Here is a 13,386-nt window from a genome sequence, read left to right as displayed (position 1 = left end):
GACATGGCATAGTGTAAGGAAGGACTTGAAACCTATACAGAAGAGTTGCCAGCAGCCTCACTCCCAAGAGAGTTATGGGGCCATTTGCACAATACTTACAATCTGAACAAACTATATAAGCTGAGGAAGAAACAGAAAGAGCCAATTGCATATTAAACCGCGATATGTATTGTGCCTGCGAACATTACAATAATTTGTACTGACCATCGATAAAACTCAATAAAATCATTAAACCAATTGATATTTTTTTTAAAGTATCTGTTCCTAGCATGTAGTGCTATAGATTCAAATGCGCCCGCCCTTCTTCCCAGAGCCTGTGGCTGCTGTAGCTCTCTCCTCTTTTCATCTAGTTTACACTCAAAATACCCACAATGTACCAAGCTGCGTTCACCCCCCACTCGCCCTCTGTGTGAAAAACAGTATAACCTGAAATTGGTGCCCATCTGCATTCCCTACTAAGGGAGGAATCATAGTACATACTGTGATTCTAAATATTTATTTGAAGGGCAACAACTTGCAAATATGTAAGGCCAGCACTGGATGGCAGTAGTGTCCATAGCATGTGAATGTACAGCACTACACTCTACAAACAGATGTTTACTGGGTAAGTCACATTTATTTGCTTACGACTTAGCACACGATCTCGCAGCCTACCAGCTGCATCTAAAGATTCTTCAAGCCACACGTACGAAAGGTCATCTCCTTGACCCGATTTTTTCTAACATAACTAAGTTAAAAGGGAAGGAGCATGTCCCTCTTCCCTGGTCAGACCACTTCCTAGTTCCTTTTATGTGGCACCCAATTACTACAGGCTCCCAAACGTTACCATCACGCATCCAAGCCCGCTTTTGGCCCAAATTGTAGAGGACTGGAATCGACCCACGACCCTGACCCCTCCGCAGCCTGTAGAAAATTCTCCTCATGAATTGAAAACGCGCTGGACGTAGTACTACCCAGGAAAACCATACTAAAAAAAGGCGGCCCTAATAAATCCCCCTGGTTTACTCCGGAACTTCGTAAAGTAAAACAACAATGTAAAAAATTAGAAAGAGCTTGAAGGAAAGACTTTGGAAGTGAAAAAAAATTAGAACATAGCTCCTCTATTACCCCCTACAAAACGGCACGAAAAGCAGCCCAGGCTGCTTATTACGCGGAAAAAATTATATCTTCCTCTAACTCCTCCAGAGAAATATTACAGATCGTAAATAAACTCATGAAAGTCCCTGACCCACCCACAGCCCCTGACCCGTCTGGCCATCGATGTGAAGAATTAGCAGGCTTTTTTCCCCCCAAAATTTTAAATATTCTCAACCAGCTCCCATTCAATAACAATTAAAACCATCCCGAATCCCATAAAATAGAACCTCAAAATATCAGCCATCGCCTAGAATGACATGCTTCACTCACTGAGGAATTATTTCCTCCCATCCTAAATTCGATCAAAAGCGGTTCTCCACTGGACCCCGCCCCTTTTAACATCCTGAAGGCGGCAATACCCACTGTCCTCGCCCCCATCACCAAAGTAATCAACGCTTCTTTAACATCGGGTATAGTCCCCCAAGACTGGAAAAAAGCCATGGTATGGGCGCTACTAAAAAAAACACTCCTAGACCCCATAGAGATGGGCAACTATCACCCCATCTCCTTACTTCCTGGAATTAGTAAAATCGCAGAAAAATATGTAAACTGTCAACTCTCCACGTACCTTGAAACCTCTGAACTGTTCCACTCCTCTCAGACAGGCTTTCGCCCTGGCCAGGGCACAGAGACTCCACTGATAGTGGTGGTAGAGTAGGCTAGAAATTTTTTTGACTCTGGAGGCTCCTCAGCCATCATTCTCCTGGACCTAAGTGCAGCCTTTAACACGGTGAACCATGGCTTTTCGGTACACCGTCTAAAAAAAATGGGAGTGACAGGCACGGCCTTAGCCTGGTTGAAATCATTCCTGGAAGATAGATTCTTCCAGGTATTTGAAGGTACTACCCGGTCTCAACAAGTGCCGTTGCATTGTGGGGTCCCCCAGGGCTCATCACTGAGCCCCACACTCTTTAACGTGTAAATGTCCCCACTGGCAGAGATAGTAGCCCCTTTCGGAATTACATTAGTAACCTATGCAAATGACACCCAGTTAATCGTATCACTGAACCAGGCGGAACGGTCCCCTACGGACCTGTGCTCCTGTCTCAAAGAAGTCGCTGACTGGATGAGCTCATCTCACCTCAAGCTCAACGGCGACAAAACGGAGCTCATGCTGCTGGGCAACCGTGCAATCTTTAACCCTAACACTTTGTGGCCGACTGGCTTGGGGCCCGCACCAGCGCCCAAAAAAGAAATAAAAAGCCTGGGCTTCTGGCTTGACCACGACCTTACTTTTAGAACCCAAGCCAGGAAAACTGCCGCCACCTGCTACGGTCTGCTCCGAACTGCACGGAAAATACTTCCTCTCTTACCCTGCCACATGAGAAAATTCCTGATCCAAGCTCTTATCCTCTCCAGACTAGGCTATGGAAATGTCCTTTATCTGGCCGCTCCCAAGTCAGTCATTTCCAAATTGCAAGTGGTTCAAAATTCAGCAGCAAGGCTCCTCACGGGCACAAAAAAACGATGCTCAGCCAAGCCTGCCCTAAGATCGCTCCACTGGCTCCCGATACAGGAGAGAATATATTTCAAAGTCCTCTGCATCGCGCATAGAAACCTTCAGAACAAAGGTCCCCCCATCTTGAAAAATCTGATCAAACATTATAAAGCCACCAGAAGTCTCCGCTCAGATGAGCTACACCCGACTGAAACTCCCAGAATCAAGAGGTCCCGGACAGGGGGTCGCCTCTTCTTTTACAACAACTCCAAGTTCTGGAACTCTCTTCCACTCTCCACCCGCCAGGAAGCCAATCACCTGAAAATCCCCAAACTCCTGAAGACATGGCTATTTCCGTAACCCCCCATACGCTTCTCTAGCTACGTCCACAGTGCTGGGATGCCTCCGGGTAGCCATGCGCTATACAAAAAAATCTTTCATTGTTAACCTGTTACTAAACCTAACATGTAGTCCTGTCTTGATTATTACTTCAAACCTAACTTTTTTACTCTATAGATGATATATAATTGATTGGTAGCTGTGCAATTTGGTCCTATACTACCATTAAGTGTTGTGGTCAGATAATAAACCACAAGGCTGATGAGGGTAGTTTCTAAATACAAACCTGAACTCTGATAGCAGTACAGAACCAAATTACATGTTTTACTCATTTTGTATTTTTTATATTGCATGTTTACTTTGATGCAGTTGGCCTGGAAACAGATACTTTAACAGGGAAATGTTTATTGAACTAGTAAATGGAGTACTTATTTTTTATTTATTTTTATAACTTTTTTTATATTTTGTATTTTTTTTGTTTTTCATATCAAACATAAAGAGCAGCTCACACATACATCCATGTTTCAAAGCCAGGCTGTAAAGAACTTCAAAAGTTCAGCTGTTGAGATTTTAGTAAAAAACATGTTTGAAGCTGCTGCCTAAATTTAATAAAATCATGTCTTATTTAGTTTTCAGTAAAATAAAGCTGATTAAACAATTAATATTGAGGAATCTTAAGAGTGGTATAGGATTGTTATTATACACGTGCATTGTCATTCTAGATGAAGGAAATAAGTGTACATGGAACTAATTTAGCCATGAACATATGGATCCCACATGCACTTAATCTTCTGGTTTCACTCTTCATCCATGTGCTCCAGGGATTGTTCGTAAGGGCTGGCTGAAGACCAGGCCTGCACCAAATCTCTGTACAAATGTAATCCACTGCAAATGACTGGCTGTGTACGCTGGGGGTTGAGTGCAAGGCCTGACCTTCTGCCAAGTCATTAATTTTAGGTTTTGTGTATTAACCATAACCACATTAGTGACAACTTTTTTGGGGGGGAGATTCTTAGGCTGTTTTAATAAAAAATATAAAAATATTCTGTATGAGCAAAAGAAAACATAAATTACACATAACAGTATACAGTGTTGGTAGTACATGCTCCTATTTCTTCCAGACTAAAATATGCTAATGTATTGTTTATAGAGCTTCACTAACTCCTGACGCACAAATTACAAGTTGTGCATAATGCAGCAGCTTAACTAATTCTCACCTTACCACTGTTCCATGTCATTGCATCTCCAAAGTCTCTACAGGTTTCTTATACATGACAGAACTGCTTTTAAAGCTGTTACCAAAATATGCCAAGGCTTCCGTAAGCAAGGCCTTCTTTATCTGCAGCATCTCGTCAAGCCTTATATGCTAGCCCGTCCCATTCTGATCCTTAAATGCTCTCTACATTCAGCCATCTAGGTTTCAGCATGTGCCATGGGGATGGCTGTTCCTTTGCCATATAAATGGCCAAGTATTGGAATGAACTATCATTATAAATCAGATGAGCCGTCTCCCCTGTACTTTTCAGGAAGTTTCTAAAAAAGTGTTTCTTCACAGAATATAATGGTTATGCTGGCTGCAGTCTCTAGTCCTGTAATGGCCTTCTAGCACCTTAAAACTTACATTTGAGTAGCAGCCAAACTTTATAAATCATTCATTCATTCTATCGTTATCCAAATCTCCTGTTTTTATATTCCAATATTACCTACTCACTGTCCTTCAACTCAGGCAGGGTAGTGGCTTCATTCAAGCACTTTCCTCACTTGTCAATTCATGTTGTTGTGCTTGCTACTATTGCATTACATCTGGTATAGAGGCACTATATTTTTGTCTTTTTCTCTATTTGTGTCTTTTTTCCATATTTTTACTGCAGATCGTCGAATTGTTGGGAGGATTCAGGCCCTCATATCTCTCTTCACCCCTCATCACAACTTAATGTAGTATTTGGGCCAGGATCCATTGTTTACACCGATCCCTCTTGACCCCCAAGGATGTCTTTACCTCAACATATTGAGACTGAAACAAAAAACATAGTACGTGGTACAAGATGAGGTTGAAGAAGTCACTCTCCAAATTGTTCTTTTCACCCAAGTCCTTCTCTGTGTCCCGTCTTGTGCGTGGAATGATCAGAATAATCTGCTTTCCTTATCCTTAAAAAACTTTTGTTAATGTTTACGAAACATCAGATATACTTTGCACCCTCTTCTCCTAGAAGGGACAGCTTTGAACAATTCAGATGGTCGATGTAGGAGGAGCAGCTCAGAAAAAAATGAAAGGAGTGATCCCTCATAGCATTTTTCCATGCACTAACCTGTATATCATAAGCCTTTATTCCTACTGAGGTTTCCTTTTAAGAGACAGTCCTGAAGTGCTGGAATTTTAAAACCATTCAGAAGAACCTAACTACCATACACTGATGAAGATCTTGCAGCCAATCGATTGAACCAATTGATCAACCCAGTTATATCAGTATGATGGAAGCTATCCTGACAGGCTGTTAACAAATTGAAAACGATGCACCATCCACTCCCTAGTGATTAAGAGTTCCCAGGGGGTACCCTACTACTACACGTCGTGTGGTGCCATTTCACTATCGGTGTTCAAGCCGAATGCCTTTCATAACCTGCTTTGGATAGTTTGACATGCATAGATTGAAATTACATTGTCTGGCCATAGATGCTCACAATTCATGGTAGCAGGCCAATGCTGCCTCGAAATTCCTTCATGAACATTAAAGATAAAGCTAATGCAGTTTCTCTCCAAAAGCCAATATGTTACTACCCTTTAACATCCTCGTATATTTTGATAAGTTACCTGTTGGTATCACAAGAAAATTAGTTTAGGTCTCAGGCTGGTGGTGCAAATAGAACAGGGTGGTAGGATTGCACCCTGGAGCAGCCAATACCCCACTCCAAAGAGTAAAGATCGCTCTTTTTCCTTCTCATAATGAACAAGCTCACTCCAGGATGTGTGATGGGAACATTCTTGCCAAGATGTTAGGCAAACATGGAGATGCGGTTCTGAAAACGCTGTTCCCCAGAACAGCACAACTTTGGTGCTGGCAGGAATGTGACAATTTTGCATGACCATACACAGCAAAGGAGATTGTGGGCATAGGGAAGTAAAATGGCTGGCATGGACTGCGGAAGGTAGCTGATTTGGGGACTTTTTGCTAAAGTCTGTTTTGGTTGCTGTTGTGTATATGAGCAAAGGAGTTTGGACGCAGGAAATGGCAAATTTTACCATTGGGGTAGTTGGGGGATAAAACACCAAGGGCCCAATTCACCAAAAAGTAAGGTAACAGGAGTTCTATGACTTTACCCGAACACCCTTTTACACTTTTCTCAAATCTACACAGGAGTTATAATCTCCATTTCAGTTCTCATGTGACTTTTTTTAAGGCTGCCTTCCCCTCCCCCCCCCCCCCTCACCCCCCCATATGCAGTTCTACACGGTGGAAGGCAGTCCACATGTGCAACGTCTATTTTGTTGTATTCTTCTAGAGAAAAAAAGAATTTCCTTGTTGATAAAGCCCTCCACATTCAAATCTGTGTGTGATCATTCCCCTTCCCATCCTAGCAGAGGGTTTTCTGAAGCTATTAAGTTTTTACTGGTAATCACATCTGCCAGGAGGGTTAGCAAGTTGCAGGCTTGATCGTCCAAACCTCGATTTCTAACGGTTTTCCCAGACAAGTTGATACTTCGTACTAGAACCTCTTTCCTTTCGAAAGTGGCAACACCTTTTTATGTGGGACAATCTGTTACCTTGCCCACTTTCTACGCTCCTCCGCATCCCTCTAAAGAATAGCAGTGACTCCAGTATCTGGACCCAAAAAGATCATTCTACCTTGACAGCACAAAAGAGTTCCGACTGACCAACCAACTCTTTGTTGGGTACATGGGAGCGAAGAAAAGTCAGGAGGTGCAGAAGAGGACCATCATCCAATGGGTTGTTCTCTGCATCAAGATTTGCTACGCTCTGGCATAGAAGCAGCCTCTTGAAGTCTTAAGATCATTCCACCAGAGCTAAGGCTGCTACCACTGCATTAGCACGCGGAGTGTCTGTCCTCGACATCTGTCAAGCAGCAACGTGGACATCCCTGCACATGTTTACCAAGCATTACTGCCTGGACAGTCTGGTCCTCAGGAACGGCCATTTTGCCTGTTCAGTCCTACAGGGCTTTCTAGTCTGAAACATGTCCTCAGTTTTCTTCGGGGATGATATTGCTTGGGTGTCTATTCAAAGGTAAGAACTCAGTGGCTGGATGTCTCTATGAGATGGACAAGTTACTTCCCTTTGGTAATGCCTAATCTGGTAGAGAATGTATCTAGCTGCAAATTCCTTACCACCCACCCACCCTCCCAGCACTGCGGACAAGTTTCTAGGGTCAAGGTTGTTCCCCTTCAGGGCCCTAGTTTCTTAAACACACCATTGTCAATATTCTTCATGGCACCGCATTTCTGGTGTGGAAAGTCATGAAAAGTAATTGACATCAGCGCACCGAGGTGGCACATATATAGGTGACACGAACACCTCTGACAACGTCACACGGAGCCAACCGACACCTCCTACCAGCACCTTTAAACCTACATATTTGCCCAATACTATGTACGCAATTCAAGAAAAGGGAGTTTAAGGATAATGAGGTAGTGTCCACTTACGAGAATAAAAGGATGAGGTGAAGTAGACAAACTTTAAAGAAGCTTTTTTTCTAAACATTAATCCTTTCAATGGAGAATATATATATTATACTTTCTTCCTTAGAAACTGGTACACCTAATAATTCAAAAATACATTTTGAGAGTATGGAAGAGCTATTGATTTCAGACATAGCAAATGTATAGTACTTCAATTAAATAAATTCCATTTTCAGCCCAGGATCATACAGAACACACAATGTTCTTGAGAGTTAAATGCCAACTTATTTTTCTTTTCTTTTTTAGACAAAAGGACAAGATATTTTCCAGAGAAGTATACTTGGGCACATCCTTCCTGAAGCTATGGTGTGCTATTTAGAAAATTATGAGGCTGATAAATTTTCTGAAATTTTTCTTGGGGAATTTGACACTCCAGAAGCTATTTGGAGCAATGAGATGAGGTAAGCAGTTCGGAATATAGATCATGTAATGCACAAATATTAATCATGAAAAGTGTGTGTGTGAGTAAGTGATGAGTGCAAAATACCTCAGATTGGTGGCGTTCTTGTAGAGCAGAGTGGTACAGTTAAGTCTGTGCTTACAGTAAGTAGAACTTCTATTACTGCCTCCTTAACGGGCCTTACCTTGTAATGAACCTGGAAATTGCTTTTTACAATTTTGAAAGAACGTTTGGGACCATGAGAGAGACCATTTATCCCTTTAAAGTCATGGCCTGCACCCCTACAATGTCTGCAGGCATTAAAAATCCCCATTCTTTTCTTTGGCTATTTGAGGTTGCGCCCAATGTGTATGGTATAGCGTTTTCCCCCGTATCTCCTCCCCAAAAAAAATTGATCAGAACTAATTCCTGAATAGTATTTTTATGCGGCATCATGCTGTAAACCTCTTTCCTTTATTTACGTAATTGTAATTGTAAAAGTTATTTATAGAGCGCTCGGACACCACTGGTTTCATGGCGTTATGGGTTATATCCCGAAAGTCGACCTTCAAGGATTACAGTCAGTCTGTAAGCATCTTAATTAACATTGAGGCCTGTAGTCAATGCTTGGATGTTGTGACCTAAACCTCCTCTGCAATGGTTTGTAGAAGGCCTCCAGTGGTTCTTCCAAGGTTAATACGCTGTTAGTCCTTCCCTGCAGTTGTAAAGTAGCTAATAACATATTAAGCAACATTTTTCACCACTTGTTCGATGGCCTGCTCCTTCAACTGAGTGAGTGTCTGACCAGAGAGATGGCAACTTTTGGGAATACTGAAATGAGGTGCAAGATGATTGTTTACATGTGTTACTTAAACGCTGGATTGTTTTTTTTGATGCTTTTTGCTATTTAAGACTGGCAGGAATAGTACATGAGGGTGTTTTTACTCCATTGTTCATGTTAAGGTTTGTAGTGCAATGATTACATTCTTAGAGTTCTGTGACTGCAATTCAGTTCCATTTTTAATGCTAAATATATATTAAATTGATATTCTGTTATACGATTGGAAATTTCAAATAAATGTTAACTTTCTTTTAAAAACAAATCTGAGCTTTTGTGTAGAGCCAAATTGAAAAGCCACAGAGAATTTCGAATGTGAAAACCAGATATCCTATTTGGTTGCCTCCTATAGTATACACTCCGGGGCAGACAAACTAAACAAGAGTATTGCCTTTTGGGTTAAAAAAAAAATGGTAACTTTGGGCTGATGCATTAGCTACAGGGAATTGCCTTTCAGTGAGCCTGTGCCAGGTGATTTTTTCGGTATTGAATTAACTACTTCATTGCTGAAATAATTGTTTTCTTATTTGTAGGCGACTCATGATTGAGAAGATTGCAGCCCACCTTGCCGATTTCAGCCCCCGTCTTCAGAGCAATACAAGAGCACTTTATCAGTACTGCCCCATCCCTGTTATCAATTATCCACAGCTTGAGAATGAGCTGTTCTGCAACATTTATTACTTGAAGCACTTTTGTGATATAGTCCGATTTCCTAACTGGCCAATCAAAGATCCTGTAAGTCAAGAAAAAGTTAACTTTCTTTATTTCTAATTCTTTTAACTTCTTCAAAAAGTTAAATGTACATCATTCCAGTAGTTGACAAACCAAATTTAGAGGGCAGGTCAGGTATTATTGCATGGGATAATTTGCTCACTTTCATTTAGACCTGTTCATATTAGCAGGTGGTCCATATTTCGATGGTTTAAATGTGTTGCTGTTATAATGCCTGTTCATGGCTAAGTTGGACATGAGCACAATTACACTTTGCAGATAAAGTAATTCACAGATAGCAAACATTGTAGACTCATCCTGCAATAAAATGGCTGGTCCCCAGACATTTCTTCCATTGATAAAAAGCCTTCCAGGGTTCCTTACAATGCTATGCTCCAACTGACTGTTCAGCAAGCTGAAGAGTACTCTGGCTCCCTTTTCGAGCCTTCGTAGACCTTTTTCACTATTTTTCCTCCCTCATGCTCGCACCATCTGCCCATCAGCTACTGTCTCTCATGGTCCATTAGGCCTTTCAACTCACAGTGCTTGTTGCTGGCTTTTTTTACCTCAGTGGGTTCCACTCAACTCATGTGATTTTGAAACCAGAGTGACATAGGAGGTTTTGCCCATTCATGTGACACCCTGGGTCTGGTTTGGAGAATCTTGAGTCTTAAGAATTTACCAAATCTCGCCAGATGGCCCTCGGGTAGCAGGTAAGCTAAATACTGTTGTGACCACTCCTTCCTCCAGGCTCATGTATTCTAATGGCCTCATTATATGATGTTTGGTTGTAGGTCATTTTGGGAGGTAAAAGCCAGTCCTTTAATACCAAAAGGTGTGGCACCCAAGAAGTTATTTGCAGGTAAACTATCCCAGACCTCCGCCATAAGTTTGAACGTTCTTAGCCATGGAGACCCTGGGCACCATCTTCTTCCCTACCTGCCCACATGGATCTTGGCAGTGAAATTCTGTTAGAAGTTCACACAGACCACATATTAGTTATGGAAATAAAACATTTCCATGGGAGGAACACCATTTTGAAGAGGTTGATTCTGCTTATCACTATAGGGAAGACCTGCCACCCATTTAGGTAAATGTATGTTCAATCACATTATACATCCAACTTGTACCTTCATCCTTGGCTGTGAATGCACCCAAGTACTTGAAACTAGTAGTCCCCCACTTGAGATATTCTAGCTAGTCAGTCACACACTCACCTCTTTTGAAGGGTAACAATATTGGCTTTGTCCATGTAACATGGGAACCAGACATTTCTCCAAACATTTCGGGTATCTGGATCGTACTTTGGCCTGACTACTGAAGTAACTCGGATGCAAAAGTGCATGAGCTTATGAAATACAGTCACCACACTCAGCGACCACCTTTAATACCTGGGCATAAATACAAACCCAAACAGCTAGTGGCTGGATTGCTAATGCTAAAGCTTAAGGACGAGAACCTCAAAGTCCACCAACCGTTGATCTTCTCGTAATCTCCACTCCTGAGGTAAGTAATAGGTATGCCTGTCAGGGTTCACTTAAAAGCATTTAAGTTGTGTGACCTGAAGGGATTAACAGAGTCATCTGTATAAAGTGAAATTCAGTCTATTCCCGAGGAGCACCATAAAGAAGCCACAAGTCAGGTATCTAGTGTTATGAAGCCATATTTCCTGTGATATTATGTATGAGTGACCAATACAATGCTCAACTGTAGAGTGAGCTGAAAGTCTGTGTGCAAAAGGTATGTGTCTCACTAAGCATTGGTAAATGCATGAAGCTATATTAGCGTATGAAAAAAAACTTGTGTACTGCTGATTAAGACCTGAACCCATGCTCAGTCAGATTGCCGGCACATTAAATATTACACTAACCCAAGGACTATGCAAAGTCTGCTTTATTATGTTATTGTTCAGTCAGAGTCACCAGTGGAATCCAGAATAACTATTTGCAAAGGGTATAAAGGACTCCACTTAAAGGAGGCAACATATCTTTGTCCACTTAAAGAAGGCAACATTTCTTTGTCTTAAGGTGGCAGTCTTGCATACGTCCTTGGGAGCCATCTTAAGTTGCTTAAGAAAATATTCTGCTGTAATGGATGACAATAAAGGTTAGACCCAAACTTTAGTCCCTCCTACAAAAAATGACTGGCAATCTGCAAAGCATGGTTCGCACTGCCTGTCCACTGCTGCAAACCTACTTAGACAGAAGTGGAACATTGAATTTGGATAGTCTATTTGCCCCCACTTTCAGAATTACTTGGCAACAAGGCCAAAGGCCGTGTCCGCAGTGCCTTCTGGCAGTGCCCTGCATGATGCTGGAAGACATTTGAAGCTCCACAATAAAAATATCCTCCTCGGCTGATACTTTGACACTAATTGGGTGCTGGTGCAACTATTGTAAGTAGAGAATGACAAGTATGATGTAATGTTTAAACCCTTAGTCTTTTATCCGGTTCAGAAGACAGCTATGAATCTCCAGTGAAGTTCTTGCCACCCTCTTCACCCAGGATGTAACTCTTTCAGAGAACTATCCTGTTGGCATCGCAGTGGGAAAAATCTCTTTACTACCAGATTCATGGATCCTGCCAGTCTAACCATTCCTAATGAGACTGATGCATGCTCCACTATCAGGTTGGACTTGTTTTAACGCTTCCCCAACGGGACATCCAGTTCAACCTAGACCATATCTTTCTGAAGTCCAGGTGGTGGGACCTTAGCCATAGTCATGGCCGCAGAGAATGTGACTCTGTTTCCAAGACTTAGTTCCTCTATCTGTCATCCCTTCTGTTCCTTCTGCTCCAATAGTATCGGTCCAGCCTACCGTGGCTACCACAGATCTGCAGCCAATGATCCTTGCTTCTCAGTCAGTCAGTCAAATTATCTTTATTCGATTTAGTTAAAAATCATACAAAGAGCATAAAAAAGACATTTATGTACAAGTAAAATACAATTAAACAATTTCATTTCAATCGAATACATGTGATAGGGTGTTACGGTTAAAATATATAAAAACAGTTCATACAGGGAAGTTTAATGATTTCTTACGTGATCTTGATCTAGCCGCCGCCACTAAAAAATTTTCCAAGCAAAATGAAATGCGGATATTATTCATTGATTGGAGATAAAACATAGCTGGTCTCACCTGGGAGAAACCAGCTTCCCTTAAAACAGGTAACAAATGTTTTTTCCTCTGTTCAGAAAAGAAATCGCAAAACATATTAAAGTGCATGGTGTCTTGTGCAGAAAAGTTATCAAAAGTACAGGACTCTGGTTTTGCCCAAGTGTTGAAACTTCCCAAATAAAAATGAATAAGATTAAATCTAAATTTAGTTAAAAGGAACCTGTGAAAAGGGTTGGTGACAAAACCTAAATAGGGTTCTAATACAATTGAAGTAACTAACAAATAGTGACGTCTAACTGTGGGCTTTAGCAGTTACTTTCCTTCACGGCTCATTCTTGACCTTAGCATAAATTCTTTTTTAATTATGACTATGTCTTGTTTTGTTATGCCGGAGGGGTCAGTAAAAAGGTCCGGCCGGCCCAGATCCATGAAGGACTTTTTCAAATATGCCAACCAGGGAATACTGCTACTATAGTCCAAAGACATGACTTCCTTCATTATCAAATGGTTAAGGGTTAATTCTGGGTTTAGCCATGTCTTGAGCCAGTAGATAAGGGGCGCCTGTTTTAACCTATCATGGACATAGTCCATGCCCACCTCAGCGTGTATGGAAAAGGTTGGTGTTGATTGGGGAAGGCATAGGAGAGAGCGTAAGAATCTATTTTCCGCCTTTTGAATGTTTTCCAAACATGCATACCCCCATAAAGGTGAACCATACAATGCCACAGA

The 13,386-nt window shown here is 41.6% G+C and overlaps 1 protein-coding gene across 2 annotated transcripts in view; it reads left to right on the top strand.

The window, feature by feature from the left end:
- Positions 1-13,386, top strand: part of DNAJC13 (DnaJ heat shock protein family (Hsp40) member C13) — a 1,517,524-nt gene that overhangs the window by 885,509 nt on the left and 618,629 nt on the right. For both annotated transcript variants that reach the window (XM_078663869.1, XM_078663868.1), the window contains 2 exons: positions 7,857-8,011; positions 9,361-9,562. In XM_078663869.1, coding sequence (XP_078519995.1) covers positions 7,857-8,011; positions 9,361-9,562 — 357 coding nt within the window. The remainder of the gene's footprint in view (positions 1-7,856; positions 8,012-9,360; positions 9,563-13,386) is intronic.

This window comes from Lissotriton helveticus, chromosome 10 (genome assembly GCF_964261635.1).
Source record: "Lissotriton helveticus chromosome 10, aLisHel1.1, whole genome shotgun sequence".
NCBI lineage: Eukaryota > Metazoa > Chordata > Amphibia > Caudata > Salamandridae > Lissotriton > Lissotriton helveticus.
This window is presented reverse-complemented; position numbering and strand designations above follow the sequence as displayed.